General features: G+C 55.7%; 2 protein-coding genes across 8 annotated transcripts; one reads left to right on the top strand and one right to left on the bottom strand.

The window, feature by feature from the left end:
* The first annotated feature begins 364 nt into the window (after positions 1–364).
* CACFD1 (calcium channel flower domain containing 1) lies at positions 365–6,907 on the top strand. The gene is made up of 5 exons (XM_084493635.1): positions 365–769; positions 5,268–5,340; positions 5,761–5,886; positions 5,972–6,079; positions 6,188–6,907. Exons 1-5 carry the CDS (start codon positions 646–648, stop codon positions 6,279–6,281), a joined length of 525 nt encoding a protein of 174 aa, XP_084349761.1. The 5' UTR covers positions 365–645; the 3' UTR covers positions 6,282–6,907.
* Positions 6,908–11,424: 4,517 nt separating this feature from the next.
* Positions 11,425–17,030, bottom strand: SLC2A6 (solute carrier family 2 member 6). Of its 7 annotated transcripts, none has more exons than XM_084493627.1 (11): positions 16,324–17,030; positions 15,614–15,858; positions 14,856–15,018; positions 14,555–14,761; positions 13,901–14,000; positions 13,398–13,609; positions 13,088–13,240; positions 12,893–13,001; positions 12,498–12,671; positions 12,063–12,208; positions 11,425–11,976 (listed from the first exon to the last, which is right to left on the bottom strand). In XM_084493627.1, the coding sequence occupies exons 1-11, from the start codon at positions 16,417–16,419 to the stop codon at positions 11,821–11,823; spliced, it is 1,761 nt and encodes a 586-aa protein (XP_084349753.1). In that variant the 5' UTR covers positions 16,420–17,030; the 3' UTR covers positions 11,425–11,820. The 7 variants fall into 7 exon arrangements, with proteins under 7 accessions (XP_084349753.1, XP_084349757.1, XP_084349759.1 ...); XM_084493631.1 differs by lacking the exon at positions 16,324–17,030 and adding an exon at positions 16,011–16,115 and having other exon boundaries at positions 15,614–15,760; XM_084493633.1 differs by lacking the exon at positions 16,324–17,030 and adding an exon at positions 16,011–16,107.
* Between the last annotated feature and the right edge of the window lie 114 nt (positions 17,031–17,144).

The following is a 17,144-nucleotide window of genomic DNA, read 5'->3' on the forward strand; positions in this document are numbered from 1 at the left end:
GGGGGCTACGGACACGGATGGCTTTAAGAGCTGAGGCACCCACAACGCCTCCCCCTGCGATTTGAGGCAAGAAGCTGTGTTATCAGCCCGGCCAAAACTTCCGAACGTTGAGGTTTGCGCGGCCACAGCTCAGCTGGGAGGAGAGGCTGGGGCTCAGTCCCAGTCCCCGTGAGATGATGGGTGCCTTTCAGGGCAGATGCTTGCCCTTGCCCCGAGCTGAGCCAACCGCCCTGTGCACCCTTGGGCCCGCCATGGGCCGCGCGCCTCCCTGCCTGCTGCTGGCTATGAATATGCACACACGGCTCTGCCCACTGGCTTTTTAATGAGTGTGACATCAAAGCCCTCCCTGCTGGAGGAGGGGACCCACAATGCAATAGGCAGGGAGACGTGGAGGCTGCTCCCCCCCGGCCGCTGGCATCGCCGCTGCAGGCAGAGCCCCTCCATTGTCAGCCCTGGGGGGCCCGGCCGTGCATGGGGGTGCGGGGAGAGGCCCACCAGCAGCAGGGCTGGGTTTAGGGGCTGTCAGCCTGCCTGGCCTTGCTGGAATAGGTGGGGGGAGTGTCACCTGGAGGGGCATCCTGCACTGCTGGGGCGCAGGTGGGGAGCGGGGAGCTGCCCCCTGACCCCCCGGGAGCTGGGGGGGCCATGAGTTCTCAGGATGACCAGTTCCAAGCAGCAGCCCCTGAGCCAGCGGCTCCCTCCGCCGATGATGGCATGACCTGGTGGTACAGGTGGCTCTGCAGGATTGCCGGGGTCATCGGGGGCGTGTGTAAGTATCCCCTCCCTCGCAGCCAAGGGTTCCCCACCGGCTCTGCTCGTGCATGCAAAAGCGCGGGGCAGGGGTCGTGCCTGCCCGTCCCTGGGCCGTGTTTGTGTACGGGGAGGCGGGCCGTGGGACAATAGTTTGGGGTTGCAGGTTTGCGTCTCTTCCACACGTGTAGTTGGCTGCGTTTTGGGCAGGAGGATGAGACAAGATGAGCCTGAAGCGGGGTGATGTCAGCTTGCACGTGAGAGGCGCGCTGCGTGGTTGTTGAACTCGCTGAACTTTGGTACCTGGGAGGAGGGATGTGTCGGGGGGGATCTGCAAATCCTTGAGTTTCTTCTTGGATAAAGCTCATCTCCCATCTCTGGGAGTGGTGGGAGCAGCCAAGCCCTCGGTCCTGCAGGAGGGCCGTGGGCAGATAAACGAGACAATGGTTTTATTGCAAGCACCGGGCTCAGGGCGCTCAGCGGGGTCAGGTGCAGGGTGTGAACGGGGACCCTGGGGTTTGCTTCTTCCATCCCATCTGACCGTCAGGTGTTTGTGTTCCTGCAACTTTCCTGTTCTGGACGTCACAGCATGTTTCCTCTTACTCCTGCCGTTTATCACGGAGGGCCTGGCTGTGTTTTCTGGAGGCGAGTAACGACCTTGGTTAGTGGTGTGTGTTTTTTAAGGGGTTTAGTCTTGGACACGCAGAAGATGGGAGACAGCATACAGCGAAGTGAGTTGGCTGCGCTGTGAATTACCTGCTGCCGAAAAAAATTTTCCCAGGGAAAGAGTCTTTGCACCTTTGCCAGAAATCAGCTTGTCCCGTAGTGCTGTTTTGCTACATTCTGTGGGGAGATTAATAGCTCTTAAAAGCAGGAGGGACTGTTATGACCGCTTAGTCTGATCTCCTGCAGAGCACAGGATGGAGAATTCCTTCTGCTTCAGGTCCACGACTTCTAGTAAAACAAGAGCGTTTCTCAGCCAGTACAGTCAGCCCTGATTTATTCCCTCTGCTGTACTGTTTTGTCTGATCCCTCTCTCTTCCTGCCCCTTTTCCATGCCTGTTCCTGCCTCAGGACTCGACTGTACAAGGCTGTGGTGTTTTTGCAGCCCACCTCGTGCGCTGTGGCATCACTGGGCAGCCCCTTTAAAGCCCTTTTTGGCTATGCTGATAAAACATAACGCTTCTCTTGCTTTTACATCTTAGTTGCCGAAATTCCAGAGGTGTGAAAAGATTCCACAAGGCTGCTCCTATGGGGCAGCACCTACCGGAGGCCTCTGGTTGGGGCAGGAGGCCTGGAGGCCGGCCGGGCCATGTCCCCTGGTAGCTCCCATGAGGGGGCCATGGGGTGATGTTGGTCCCACAAGCTGTGGCCTCGGCACCCTTCACGTGGCTTTGGTCCACACACAGCTTGGGGGATGTAGATGGAGGGTACAGAGTTGGAGGTGGCTCTGAGCAGCTCGCCGTGTGCCAGAGCAGCTCACGAGGGGCTTGAAAGCAGCGTGAGTCTTTGAAAGCAGATTTTTCCCCTCTATCTTTAGCTTTCAAAGCAGCCGAGTTGTACTTGGATTCTTTTCTCAAGCTTTTCTTCACAGCTTGGAGAACTCAGGACTTGTTTTTAAAGGAAAGCTGAGAGTTTTATGTGTTTGGGTGAATCTGGGAGAAGAAATAGGCAGGAGGATTGCTGATGATTCGGGGAGTCAGCCAGCTTGCTCTGTGGCCTGGCAGTCTCAATTTTTGGGTCTGTGGGGCAGAGACCATGGTAGCCGGGGTCACAGGCTGCTGTTAGGAGCAGGGACATGGGAGGCCATGGAAGGAGGCAATCGTCTGTGCTGGTGACAGGCATCCTCAAAACGCCCCTTGTTCAGCATCGCCTCGTTGTAGGCGGCCTGTTAGGACAAGGGCTGACTGATAACTAGGCAAGGCTGGAGCGTGCCTCTGATTTCAGAGCTCTTTGTGAAGGAACAGAACTCGTTTATAAGGTTTTTGGGCATCTGGGTTGTGGCTGCTACGGGGCTGGGTTACTTTGTGCAGGAGGAAAAATTCCCTGTAGGATGGATGAGAAACTTTGTCAGTGGAGGTGAGGCTGGGAGGTGACACCTATTGTGTGCCAACACCTGTAACCAGCAAGATCGAGTCAGAAGGGCTGGGAGGTGGAGCATGAACGAGACAAACAAGGCTCAGGATCTGTTTCTGGCTCCTGCACAGCCTGGCTTGGTGACCTCGGCCGAGTCCCCTCTCCCCCTTGTGTTCCTATTTGTAAAAGGACGATGGGAGTCTGAGGCTTTTGTAAAACGCTCTAGGGGCAAAAATAGGGTTGCATTGAGGACAGTGACCAGCTGCTTGGAATGAATAGAGGCTTTGTGGGGGGTGGTGTTTTTTTCTTTTTTTACTTCCTTGTTTTAGCTCCCAGTTATTTGTGCTTCCCCAGGGCCTCAGGACGGGACAGCAGTTAAACAAATGGCAGGACTGTCTTCCATAGCTTACGTGCCATCGAGCATTATCTGAATTTGAAGCCTCTTGTAAGGCTTTGTTGTGCAAAAAGAAGTCTCTGGGTTGGCTCCGTGTCCCTTTTGGCTACAGAGGCAGGAGCCGATCCTGCCCCGGCGGGACCAGTGTGTGCCAGGCTGCCGCAGGATGCATTGCACTGGAAAGGAGACCGAAGGTCACCGAATCGTTATCTGTGGCTGTTGGCAACCACCACTGAGTGCAGTGCTCCTGCGACTATAAACCTTTGACTCCTTTCCTGCTGGTTGGTGCTCGTGCTGACGTAGGGACTCGCTCAGCTCAGGCCAGCTTGGTCATTAGTCCGCTGGCAACCGGGGCGATTGCTTCGCTGAGGTGCCTGTGAGGACGTTTAGTGCTCAAGGGTTGTTTGGGGATGAAAACAAAACTCGAAAAACTGAACCAAAGCCCTGACAAAGCGAAACCCTGATTGACTAGTGTAAAAAGAAATTAAAAAATAGTAGGGCCAAAGTCCTGCTTGGGAAATAACATTCTGCCTCCCTAGGTTTGCTCCGTGGTTGAGGCTGATTTTGTAGCTCTCTGAACCTCTTGCCCTGCTCTGCTCCACTGTGCTGTTAACAGGGCTCTGCCCTGGCCCTTTCAGTGGTAGTCAAAATGCTGCTGGGTTTTGCTGTTTGCTAATAATAAAATGCTTGAAAGTCATTTAAGGTTATTTTCAGAAGTGTGCTTTTCTGTGAAGACAAAGTGTTACAAGTCCACGGTGCGGACTTGTCACAAGTGTCACAAGTCACAAGCTCCCCTTCCACGAGCATCCAAGGGTTTGTTGGTTGCAGAGTTAGAAACCTCCCTGCCTGCTGCTCCTTGCAATCCTGCTTGCTGGTGCTTTGCCAGCTCTCTGTCTGTTTGCATGTCTGCATCATCCCACCCCAGTGCCTCAGTTTCCCCCTACAGTGCAGGGACACCGATCCCTTTGTGATGGGAGGATGAGAAGTGCCCTCGGAGTGTGGCTGGTAGCGTGTCCTCTGGCATTTCTGCTCTGTTGGGATCTTGTTCTTGCAGGAATCTCCAGGAGATTTTGGGTCCTATGGGACAGTCCCAGGAAGCGTCTAAAAATAAACTTGTTTGGTTGTTTTCTAAAATCAGGGGGCCGCTTGCTCGTGGGGTGACCTTAGCCTGGTCCTATCATAGGCCTGCAGCTCTGTTTCCCACTCTGGTAAATAAGGGTAAATAAATATTCTTGAGGAAACCTTGAGGATTCAGCAGTGGATGCCTGAAGGAAACCTTGCAAGCGCGTGCCAAGCTTTTGAAGGTCAGGACTGCTCACAGCAGCCCTGCTCAGGGATTCCCTTAGCAAAACATGAGCAGACTTCAGAAATACCTAGACGCAGGCTGGTCTTCTCAGATTCACACCGCTCTCTTCATTATGCAGCAGCACATCCCAGGCCAGCCTTTCAGGGCTGTATAATTTCAGCTGCAGTTTTGCACCGTGTTTGTGCATTAAACAAGTGGGGATGCAGCCCCTGCCTCACCGCTCTCCCCCCCGTGGGCTCGGGTTCCCAGGTGAGCAGCAGCTTCTCGGTGTCAGCGGGGGGAAAGGGGCCGTATCGAGTGCAGGGAGAGCTTTGCAAGTTTAATGAGGCAGGAGGTGGGTGCCTGCAGCCTGGCTGCTGGCTGCTTCCTCTCCTGGCATTACGAATTCAGGAGAGCAGGAGCTATTCTGGGCCTTACTTTAGCCAGCATCCACTTCCATTTGTATTAGCAGAGACCCCAAACTGGCTCTTTTCTGCCCCTCTCTAAAAGTTGCACAGAACCAGCAGTGTGTGACCGGGTTCACCTCTCCTTTATTTTCAGCCTGAAAGGGCTGCAAGTAATTTTTTTTTGCTGAACTTTTCCGCGTGCTGCTCTGAGATGGGTGCCATGGGGAAGGCACAACCCTGCTGATGTGGCTGCAGGGCAGGCTGGAGCTGGGAGAAGCCAGCCCTGCCAGCCAGCCTCCGGCCCCGCTGTCCCGTGGGTTGTTGTGGTCACCGAAAGCCTCTTCTTGCCTTCCAGCCTGTGCCTTTGCTGGTCTGTGGAACTGCGTCACCATCAACCCCCTGAACATAGCAGCTGGCGTGTGGATGATGTGAGTGGAGTTTCTGTTCTTTTTTTTTTTTTTTTTTTTTTCTGCTGGGATGGAGATGTGATCCTTGGGGGTCCCTACCAGCTCCGGGTACCCTGTGATCCTGTCCATTTGGCACCACGGAGTGAGGGGCAGAGCTGGGAATTGCCAGCTCTTGCTCAGTCAGACAGGTGGAGACACGGGCTTTATCCTATTTATATCCCCCTTTATATTCCTCTTCTCTCCTTACCCCCTTTTCCACCCATTTTTAGGTAAATACTGCAGTAACCTTACCCAAAATAAATCTGGGGCCAGGGATTGGGAATTACCAAGAAGGGGGGAGAGGGAAGCGGGGTCCAGCCCCGCTGCGTGCTGCTGCTTTGGTGTGGCCGGGGCTGCCCCTCGCTGTGGGGCAGGGTTAACTCTCGTGTGCTCTGCCTGGAGGCTCAACGCCTTCGTCCTGTTCCTGTGCGAAGCCCCCTTCTGCTGGCAGTTCATCGAGTTCGCCAACGCCGTGTCTGCGAGGGCGGACAAGCTGCGGCCCTGGCAGAAAGCTGCTTTCTACTGCGGGTGAGGATGCTCCCGGGGCCGGGCGCTGGGTGTTTCGGGTGCTGCGTTCCCCAACCCAGCACGGGGCTGCCTCTCTCTCTTTCAGGATGGCGGTGTTCCCCGTCATGCTCAGCCTGACGCTGACCACGCTTTTTGGAAATGCCATCGCGTTTGCAACCGGGGTGCTTTACGGCCTGTCAGCGCTCGGCAAGAAGTAAGAGATCTGCCTGCTGGGGGAGGGGAGGGGAAGGTGGATCTCCACCCCGTCCTGCACCCCGTCTGTTCCCAGCTCACATCCCCTCGCTGTCCCTTCTCTCTGCAGGGGAGATGCCATTTCCTATGCCCGCATCCACCAGCAGCAGAAGCAGATGGATGAAGAGAAGCTCACGGGGTCCCTGGAAGGACAGGCCCTCTGAAGCCCCTGAGCTCAGGGGAACCTCACACGGACACTGAGGTGTTGGTGAAGATACGGAAACCCACTCTGCCCTTCCCTCTGCCTGCTCCCTTCTCTGTTACTCCGCTATTTCCCCGGACACGGCAGCAACTGGAAATCTCAGGGGCTGGGGCGGGCTGTGCCCTCCTCCCACACCAGCAGCCAGACCTCAGCGCGTTGGCGGCTCTCTTCTCACCCTCTCAGAGGTTTAACACTGAACCAAATATCTCACAGTCCCCTCCTTTTTTTTTTTTCCTTCTTTTTTGTTATTTTCTTTTTTCCCTGCAGAGGTGCTGGCCCTTTGAGTGCTGCTGTACAAGCCTAAACACGTAGCCTTTCTCTCTTTTGATGCCTGGTTAATGAGCCTGCCCTGTTTTGCTGAGGACTGAGTGTGGGCAACACGCTCACTGGGAACTGCTCTTGGAGCTGCCTGGCTCCACTGGTCATGTTACATGTTTTAAAGTAACGTGCTCTGGTGTGGCACTTCCCAGGCACAAAATACTAAGCCAGAATTTAACAGGACCTGGTGATGCTCACGCTTGGTTTAGTATGGGTCCAGTTAGGCTGGGCATCAGACATCACTGCGCAGTAAAGGGCTTCCAGCAAAAATCCCAAATGAAGACAACGACCACGCTGCAGAGAAGCTGCAAGAGACGCTGGGGCAGATCCGGGGAACTGTAAAGTACAGTCTCCCCTTCCTCTGGTTACAGCTTCAGGCAGTTTCTACAATTTACTTGAATTATACGCATTAATTACTTAGTCTGAACAAGGGTACTTGTCTTAAGCTTCACCTTTTTACTGGGGAGGAGGGGAAGGGAGGTTTGCTTTACCTCAGCTGAAAGAAGATAGTATTGCTTGAGCCAACTGTTCTTTTCTTTTATTTTTTTTCCTGGTGTAATAGTTGCTGATGTGCGTGAGCATCCTTCTCTCGTGAGCCCGGGACTGTGCTCTGCTATCTCTCCCTTCCCGTGTGTGCTCCTGCAGCCTGTTCTGCATGTGGGACCTGCTTTTTGCTTATCTGGTACAGTTGTTCTCATTGGGCTCATGCTTTTTTGCATCAGTCCTGGGCTGGTTTTGTATGGGGAGGTGGCATATCCTTCCTTTGCAAACAGAGAGAAATCTGTACCAGTTCGGTGGGGATAGCAGGTTATTGTCCTGGGTGTTTTGCTGCTTTATTCCAAGCTCTGTCATATTCTGTTTGTGTCGTGTCAGGCAGAACAGAACTGCTCACTAGGTCCAGGTCTCACGCTTCTCATCACAGTTTCTTCTGGGGGGGTTAATTTATTTGTTTTTACACAATTGCTTTTTGTTTTAATTAGGAAAAGGGAGAATAACTTATTTCTACATATTTATGTGTTCTGATGGGCCTCGTTTTCTCTGGATGTAGGAGAAAGGAGCGCTCTGTTCCCTGTCATTTGAAGGAAAGCATTGTCTTGTTTTGGGGGTCTCTCTCTGGACCCAGGGAGAATCCTGGCTGCTGTAACTGGGATACTGGAAAATCCTATTTCAGCCTTCATCGTGTTTCTCAGACTTTTGGAAAGTGTGCTGCCCTTCGATCCCTTTGTCTTATGGATGCCGATGTGACCGGATTTGCTTTTTCCTGCTGGGATGCAGGGTTTGTGCTTGGTGAAGGCAGGGGGCAGCTCTGGCGAGCAGAGGCAGCCTCTTGTCACCGTCCTGCGCTGGGAGCTGGGGTCCTGCTGCCTCCTGACTCTTTGTGGTCCCATTTGAATTACCAGGGTGCCAGAGGGGTCGTGCAGCTGGTGGCTGGGTGCTGTTCATCATCAGAAGCTGCAGGAGAGGGTGGCCAGGTACTGGTGCACGCGGGCGCTGCAGCAGGAGCAGTGCAGCCCCTGGGGGCTGGGGGGCTAAGCTGCCAGCTAATGGCATTTCTTGTTTCTTCCGTGGCGTTCAGGGAGGTGTGAAGATTTGCACCAGGCAGGAATGCGGCCTGGCTTTATTTGCACACACAGCCCCTCGCAGCTGGATGCTGGGCAGCCGCTTCGTGCTAAGCCCCTTTTCCCCCGGGGCCTCTGAGCTGTAATTGCTCTGACACCAGCTTGTCTGGGGCGCCGAATAGGCACCGCCAGCCCAGATGCAGCTTGTTTCAATCAAGCCTCTGCCGTTTTGCAGCCCCCAGCTCCGGGCTGGTCCTGTGGCTGCGTGCAATATGTGGGACATTGGCTTTCCTTGTGCGTGCGTGCGCAGGGACCCCAGCCCGTGGCAGTGGGGTGGCGCAGGGGGATGCACCCCAGGACACCTCCGAGTGAAGCCTCAGTCATCATAGCCTTTCTGCACCTCCTGTCCCCAGTACCTTCATGGGGTGGCTGCGTTGCAGAGGCCTGCCTGGCAAGCAGGACATCCAAGTAGATTTCAAGGGGTTGGGGAGTTAAGTAGTGTTTAGTAGAGGACTGACCCATGTAGCGATGCGCATGTCTTTGGTAGCAACTGCTTTGCTCTGCGAGTAGTTCCGCAGGTGGAAGGCAAAGCAGAGGCAATAGATAACCCTTGCAGTCTGATCTACACCCACAGGGACGAACCAGGAGGATGGCAGGACCCTTGCTGGCTTTATCTGCCTCCTGGCTCACCTCTGCACATCAGCTCCAGCGGCAGAAGTCCCTGGGGTGCCAGCAGTGCCATCACGCTGAGTATCACAGCCCCCAGCTTGGACCAGGCAAGCTAATAACTTGCATTGCTCTGCCACCATTAGCAGGATGCAAAGCCCAGCTCCGAGCTGTGGGTGTGCTTTTGTTGGAAATGAGCCTCAGGGACTCTTCTGCAAGAGCTGAGCTGGATCCTGTGGCCACGGCGCTTATCGCCTCTGGTTCTGCTCAGCGTCTCCGTGCCTGCCTGAACAGGAGGCGTCTGGGAGCCGTGGTCGGAGAGCGCTGACTCTACAGATGCAGCAACATCGGGGTGAGCACGTCTGGAGAGGGTGCTGTGGGGAATAGTGGCTGGCTGTGATGTAGCAGGACCCAAGCCAGATGCGGCTGCTGCTGGTCCGGTGAAGTCTGCGTGCGGGGCCTGCAGCACCCATGGCTTTCGGGGTGGTGCTGAGTTAGTGGCTGGTCTCACCTCGGTGTGAGGCTATTTTTGTGGAGATAGAAAAGACCTTTAGAGTAGTAGTATCACAGTAGTTAAGGTGCCCATTCACAGTGCATGGTGGTTATTAGTTGTGTTTAGAGGCAGGGGGCTAGGAGCTGTGCAAGAATAATGAAGTTAAAGTCCTGCTCTAGCGATTTTACAGGATCAGCCCAGTGCCAGCTGGCAGTGTGCAGGCTTGAGGGCTGATCTAAGGGGTCTCCATGGAGGAGGTTCTGGAGGCCTCCTGGGAGAGAAGGGGGCAGAAATTTTACGTGAGACCTCAGTCTCAGGTGGTGCATTGACTACAGCGAGTATGGAAAGACGGCTGGGAACCAGCAGTAAGTGTGCACTTGGGAGCGGGGTGTTACACCACTCACTGTCTGAGCTGTGCACTTCTCTTACCCAAGTGCATTTATACAACATGCAACCCCTCCGTGTCCCATTCAGTCCCAGAAATTACTGCACTTGTGCATATAAGCTCCCTGTTCCCCTGGGATTCTCCCCTGTGCACGCAGAGAAGGGCAGAAGCTCCCTTTCTGTTGCGTACCCAGACCTTGCTGCTCAGAACAGGAGCTGGTTTTGTAACACCAATTGATTTTCTGTGTGTGCAGTGAATAAAAAGACCATTCTACCTCTGGAAAAAGCCCCCGTGATTTCTCAGACTCTAAATGTTGTAGCAAAAACCCTCACGCTTTCTTTGTGGAATAAAGGAGATCACTCAGAAAATACTTCTCCAGTGTGGTTCGGGCATTTGCTCCTTAGGCCAAGCCCTGGGAAGCTCAATTCATCTTTGTCATTTTTTTTTTCTCAGGAAAAAAACATCCACTGTCTGCAGGGAAGGGTTTCACTGAAGTGAAGATATCAAGACCTGGTACATAGCCATGTGAGAAAGAGAATGCTCTAGGACAGGGCTGCCAGAGATCCTGATCTTCTGAAGGTCAGTGGAAAGCAGAGGCTCTTGAGAGCTCTTGTAATCTGGCCATGCTTCGAAACAGTCATATTCCAGCCAGGGCTGGACATCTTTCTGGAAACAGGTCTCGGCTGCAGAGGTTTGGTCTAATACTGACATTTCTCTGTGGTTTTGATTTTGGCCCATCTCTCTTCCTCTCTCCTAGGCTGCTTTAAATTAATCCTCTGATAAAGCACATCTTCTCCATGGTGAGGTGCACCTTCTGCTGCAGGGGATCTAAATAGCACTTAGTGTTTCCTGAGATTCAGGTCAAATATGCTCTGTTGCCCCCCAATTCCTTGTCACAGCAGGCTGAAGTGTATCAGGAACGGGAGGACACAAGCATAGCCACAGGCCCTCAGGTTGCCAAGTGCATTTCAGCAGGCTGGCAAATGCTCAGGCAAATGATCTCCAAGCCCAGTCTGTGCTGTTCTGCCCCTTTGGGAAGAGTTAGGTTGGATGCAATACTCAGCAAGGCCTTCATTCCTCACAGCCATAACCACCTCCTGCAGCTGTGCTTTACCCAGGGTTGTGTTCTTAAAAAAAAAATCATATATAAAGACCTTAATCTTGCAAGACATCAGGAAAGGGCTGAGAGCAATTTGCTACTAACTATGCAGCTGAAATCTCAGTGATGGAGGTGGAGGCTCTACACCCAGCTGTGATGGGGCACAGCCACCTTCCTTTGACATGGATGAGTAAAACCCTGGGGTGGGAAGGACCTGCACCACTACAACATAGTCTGTACCTGTTGTGTCTTTCCTCCAGGGAATCACTTGCACTACAGCCGAATGTCTGTCTGTTCCCATGCTGTGTGTTGTGTCTTGAATTTTCTTTGTGAACTGTAGTTGGTCTTGTTCGTTAGGCTCCTAGTGTAATGTGTGTTTTTAGAGCAATAAAATGTGGCAGCTTTTTTATAAAAAAAAATAAAAAAAAAATATCTGGTTCTGCCTTTTTTTGAAGTCCTTAAGTACACGAGACCCACATGGGAGGCTGCAGGGTGCTGTGATCCCCCAGCCACAGCCCCTGCCTGCCTCTCCCCTCCCATCCCCCTGCAGCTTTCCTCTCTGCAAACCAAGGCAACGTCGTGCACTTGGAGGCAAAACTGCTTTATTCTTGCAACTACATGCTGAAAGGGTGCCAGCACGGCTACAGCTGTTAACTCTGCTCCAGCCAGAGCCTGGGGGCTCTGGGGCTGCTTGGGTGGCTGCTGCGCTAAGGACGTGCGAGGTTTCTTGTCCACAGCCACACGTTTTAGTTTCCAGGATGCTTTTAGTCCCAGCCTGGCAATGGTTACACAGTCCCATGCCTTGGGCTGACGTGGTGCCCTGAGAGCACCGGGTAGTGCTGAGTGATTTGGGAAGAGAAGGTAGAGTTTGGGCTGGCAATATCCATGTCCAAAGCAATACAGTCACTGCTGCCTGTTCCTCTTCCCTGGGCGGGGGGGGAAGCACCATCTTCGGAGACCTCCAGCTTCCACCTCCAGCTCCTACCTCATGAACGACCTTCTCCCTGTCCTGAAGAAGGCCTCAATCTGTTCCAGGGATCTGCCTTTGGTTTCTGGGACGCAGCAGCCCGTAAATAAGATGTTCCCAGCGCAAATGACCGCAAAGAACAGGAACGGCACCTCGAGGCCAAAGGCTTCCTGAGAAGTGGGGCAGAAAGCAAATGTGAGCCAGCTTGGGGGGCTCTGAGGAAGAGCTCTCAGACACCCCTCAGGACAGTACCCACCACAACCCGGAGGAAGAACTGGGTGAGGGTGAAGGCTGTCAGCCAGCTCACGACCACGCAGAGGCCCGAGGCAACCCCCCGGGCTTTCAGAGGGAGGATCTCCGACATCAGCAGCCAGGTGATGGGGCCCCAGCCCATGGCATAGCCTGCAGGGGAGAAGAGGGTGAGGTGAGGCTGCTGAGGCTTCAGAGCCCCTTAGGGGAGCACAGGAAAGCCCTACACAATCCTGCCCTGCTCCCCTGTCAGTCAGTCATTGTTTTTTCCCCCATGTACACTCTCAGTCCTGAAAAGCGACTTCAAATGCCATTTTTCTCAGCCTCCCGATCCCAATCCCAAACTCCTCGCCCCATATCACCCTGCCTTGGAGGAGAAATATCCCCCAGGCTGGTTTCCTGCTCTGTGCCGTGGTCCTGGGCTCTCGCCCCCTGCACCTACCCATTATGAAGAACATGGTAGCCAGGAGGGGGATGAGGGTGATGTAGTTGATGGACTCCGTAGGAGGGCTGGCAGAGCTCGCCAGGGTCCTGTTGGTGATGGTGCCGTTCTGAGAAGAGGGCATGAAGTGGATGTAGAGCCCCATGGTCAGGTTGGAGGCCAGCATGACACCAGCTGTGGAGAGATGCAACAGCACCATGGGACTGATGAGGGGTGAGCGAACCCTTCTGTGCCTTTGTCCAAGCCCCTGGAGTCACCTCTGCTCAGGAGCTGAGCCACCACCAGAGACCCCTCCTGAGCCCCGTGTGGTTAAATTCCCACTCCTGCACATTTGCAGAGCTGCTGGAAAGAGTTAAAGAACAATTCCCCTTGCACATCGTGGCAGAGAGACTTACCCGACACAAAGAGGAGAATCTTCCTGCCAGCTTTATCCATCGACACAGCAGCAATTGCCACCGAGAACAGACGCACCAGGCCGACAAGAGCCGCATCGTACTCCGGCTTCTGCAACAGCAAGAGCCGTGGGGAAGCTGAGAGGGGAGACCCAGGACAGGGCAGACATCCCCAATGACAGGGCAACCCGAGCTCACCAGGATGACAGCCGTTTTCTTGAATATGGGCTGCAGGTACACGAGGACACAGGTGACCCCGGAGAGCTGCTGCAGGAACCTCATGACCACGGCAATCAGGATGGGCTTGTAGATGAAGGGGTCCTTGATCTCAGCACAGGAAACCCGCCGGCTCTGGAGGGGGACAAAGTCAGAAAGACAAGATATTAGTCCCTTGGGCACAACCACAGCACCCAGGAAGCAGCTCAGGAGATGCCCAGAGGATGCTGGACTTGACCATTTTCATATCACATCTCCCACGTGCTGGAGGTGAGCCTCGTCCTCTCCTCACCTGCTTCCTCACGCTGTCCTTAATCTGCTCATACTCCCGGGCATAGTCTGTGTCCTTGCCCCGCAGCCAGCACAGTGACTGCAGGGCCTCGTCCTCCTTCCCCCGGGAGAGCAGGAACCGGGGTGAGTTGGGCATGAAGCAGAGCAGGAGGATCATGGCCAGCACCGGCACCTCCCCTGCCACGGCCAGCCAGCGCCAGTCCAGGAGCAGCCCTGCGGGAGGCAGCCAGGTTAGGAAGGGAAAACACAGGGAGAAGCCTCCCGGCCTTGCTTCGGTGTGGGCACCCCAACAGCAGAGATTTAACAAAGCCAGAGAGGGGAAAACCAGAACAAGAGTTCGTGGTGTGCTGCTCTTCAGCCCTGACAAAGCCTCGGTGGAGCCCCTTGCACACCCGTGGTGGTGGCTGCGAGGGAAACGGATCCATCAGACCACTAGGAAAGTTGTTTAAAATAAACCTGCCTTCCCTAGGGGCTTTCCTGCCCGCCAAACACTGAGATACTTGCCCAGCGCGTAGAGGATGAGGGAGCCCAGCACTGCCATGATCTGAGGACAAGCGCCCAGCATGCCTCGGACACCGGGGTGGGAGATCTCCGAGATGTAGACCTGCAGCAGGACAGCGCACACAGCGGAGCTGCAGCATGCAGCCAGCACCAACAAAACCCATCCTGCCGTGCCTCACAGCCAGGGAAAACCCAAAGTGCTGGGAAACCTGTCCTTTGGGAGGGGAAATCTGCAGGAGCCGGTCCTGCAGCAGGGCAGGAGAGCCTTGTGGCACCCATCCCTCCCGGTGCGGGAGAAGCGCATGCCCAGACTCCAGTTACTGTAAAGACGTGCCCGAGGGTTGCTCAATCCTCCCCTTCCTCTGTTTTGTTTGATAAATGGAGGAAACTAGCACCGGGGAGGAACAGGGCAGGGAACAAGGAGCTGCCTTCCACTTTCTGTGGACAGAAAAAACCCAGCAGCATGGGATCAGCTCAGGCTGGCCGTGCGGGGAGCCGCTAACCCTGGGCATCCTCCCCATCCCCTATATCCAGCCGCAGCCCTGAAGCTCTGCTGATGCCTCCAAAGAAGCAGAAGACTCCGGGCTCAACTCCTGCACCCCCCTCACCTCCCCTCCTGCCACCCCCTTTGGCAAACTCCCTCCTGGGGCATATTACCGGGATGGAGGCGGACGTCACGCCGCCGGCGTAGCCTGTCAGCACGCGGCCCAGCAGCAGCATCTCGATGCCCTGGGCGCCGGCCAGCAGCGCGTACCCCACGGCGGAGGGCACCGCCGAGAACATGATGCTCAGCTTGCGGCCCAGGCGGTCGTTGAGGAGCATGGCGCTGAGCCCCCCCGCCGCCGCCCCCAGCGTGAACACCGACTGCGGGGACACAGAGAGAGAGAGAGGGGAGGCTTCAGTGGGTCCTCGTTGTCCCTGCCTGCACCCTCCCAGTAGGGACAAGCCTGCTCCTCACCCCGAACCAGGACGCTTTGTGCCGGTCCAGCCTCAGCGCGGGGTTGGGGTGAGCCTCCAGGGCGGGGATCACGGGCGAGGTGTAAACCAGGGCGAAGCCGAAGCTGAAATTCCCGAGGACAGCGGCGAACACGGCCAGGTAGAGCCGCTTGTTGTGGAGGCTTCTGAAGGGGACAGAGCGAGGAGGATGCGTCGGACACCACCACGGCACATGATGGGAAGTTTATCTCGCCCTTTTTTGTGGCTTTTCCCCCGTGCAGCCCAGCCCTGCCCTTTGCCGAAGCTCCCGGCCAGCCATGGAGGGGTTTTCCTGGGGAAAGGCCCTGGCTGGTGGGGTTTTTCTGAGCCGAGGAGCAGCCGCTTCTGCCGTGCTGTGTCTGCCCATCGTGCCAGGGCTGTATGGCCCCCAGGGTGGGTGAGAGCAGGACCCAGCTCCGTGGGTGCCACCGATGCTTTCCAGGTGGCTGGGCGGTTGTCAGCCAAGAAACAAATTGAGAAAAGCAGAAGCTCACAGTAGAGCAACAGGGGCTTCTCTCAGGGCCCCCTATCCCACAGCAGGACCCCATGTCCTACAAGTGTCAGACACCCCAAAGCCCACCCACGACTCTCCCAGGCAGGCACACACAACACCATAAACCCCAGGCAGGATGAGACACCTCAAAACACACCCAGGGAGCAGCAGCGGTGGGCAGCAGCTCTCCCACCCGCTCCCCAGCCCCAAAACGGGGCACACGGCCACCCCACAGCCCCGGCCCTCACCGCAGGTACTCCTTGTCCAGCCTCTTGCTGACGCCCTCGGGGAAGGTTCGGTACGAGGAGCTCGGCTTCCTCACCAGGGGCTCCCGTGCGCTCGGCTCCATGGTGGGGGCACGGCTGGTGCCGGATGCTTGAGGCAGGTTCTGGGGCCTGGGAGGAAGAGGCAGCTGAAAATGAAAGGGGAGAGGCCGCTCGGCGTTGCTTAATCGGAGAAATCTGCGCCTTGTGGGCTCGCGCACAGCCGGCTTCTGGGGAGGAAACAGGAGGGGAGGGTGGAAAGTCAGCAGATGGGGAGCCACGGGGGGATGAGGGTGCTCCGCGGGCCACCCTCCACGCACCCGGCCAGCCCTGTTGTACCCCACAGCACCACCACAGCAGCACTTACGGGGCTGATCCTCACCGAAACCCTCCTACCCCAGCAGGAAAGTCCTTTAGCTAGGGTCACGCCTTGTCCCTTGGGGAACCAGAAGCAGCTAGGCTGAAAAAGGGCTGTTGGTTTTTTTGTCCTACCAGGGTGAATGACATTGTTGTGGCCTGCCGCAGGGAAGGTTTTTCAATGCAGAGCAGAGGAAGGGAAGGAAACGAGAGAGGGGCGAGCACAGAGGGGGCACGAGGGAGCAGGTGGGGGCAATGATGAGCACTGATGAGGATGGATGAGGAGAGGATGGCATTGCAGCCACGTTGGGAGCTGCTGGGGGCTGGCTTTACCTCACCCCACCCGCAGCATTGTGCTGGGCATCTGCAGCTCCTGGGGGCTGCATGGTCCCAGTTTGCTCTGTAGGGAAGAGAGGGGACTGCTGGCTTTGCATTCGGATTCAATTAGCAAAAGGTGTCTTTCCCTAATTCACTCGTTTCCATGATTCACCTCAATCCTTGGTGCTTTTGGGGACCTCCTGGGTGGTTTCTGCACCCTGAGTCTGTGTGTGCTTCGGTGCTGCTGTGGCTCACGGCGCCTTCCCTCCGTGCCGAGCCTCGAGCAGCCTGCTTCCCCTTCCGCAGCTCCACGTTCACAGCCTGATCAATGCTGGGGATTTACACATTTACAGCTGACTCAGCCGCTCGGGGCTGGGATTTCTCTGCGGGAAGAAAGGTCATGGAGCAAGGGGATGTCAGGGCAGCGGCAGGCCAGCTCATCAAAAAAATTCCCAGAGCTGTGTTGGGCCGTGTAGGGGTGTCACCGCAGCCTCCAGGGATTTGCTGCCTCCCCTGGAGCTGGTACCTGCACCCTGGGTGTCCCCCCTGTTTGCAGACACCACGGGTCACCTCCTTGGCGTGCCCTTTGTGCCGTGTGTCAGGGCCCGTGGTGGCACTGCCCTGTGCCAGGTCGTGGTCCTGCACGGGGTGCTGGTGGCCGGGAGGTGTTGGTGCTGGGTGCATCTTGCAGGCTGTGGAAAATCTGCAAGGACAGCCGATACAGAGGGAATTTGAGGAGGAAGGATGCTGCGAATTCACTGCTGTGTGAATTTGTAGCATCCTTCCTCTTCAAATCCCCTGAGGCCGCTCTTGGAGACAACTACTCTTTGTCCCCTCTGCC

Source organism: Aythya ferina, assembly GCF_964211825.1.
Source record: "Aythya ferina genome assembly, chromosome: 20".
Classification (NCBI taxonomy): Eukaryota; Metazoa; Chordata; class Aves; order Anseriformes; family Anatidae; genus Aythya; species Aythya ferina.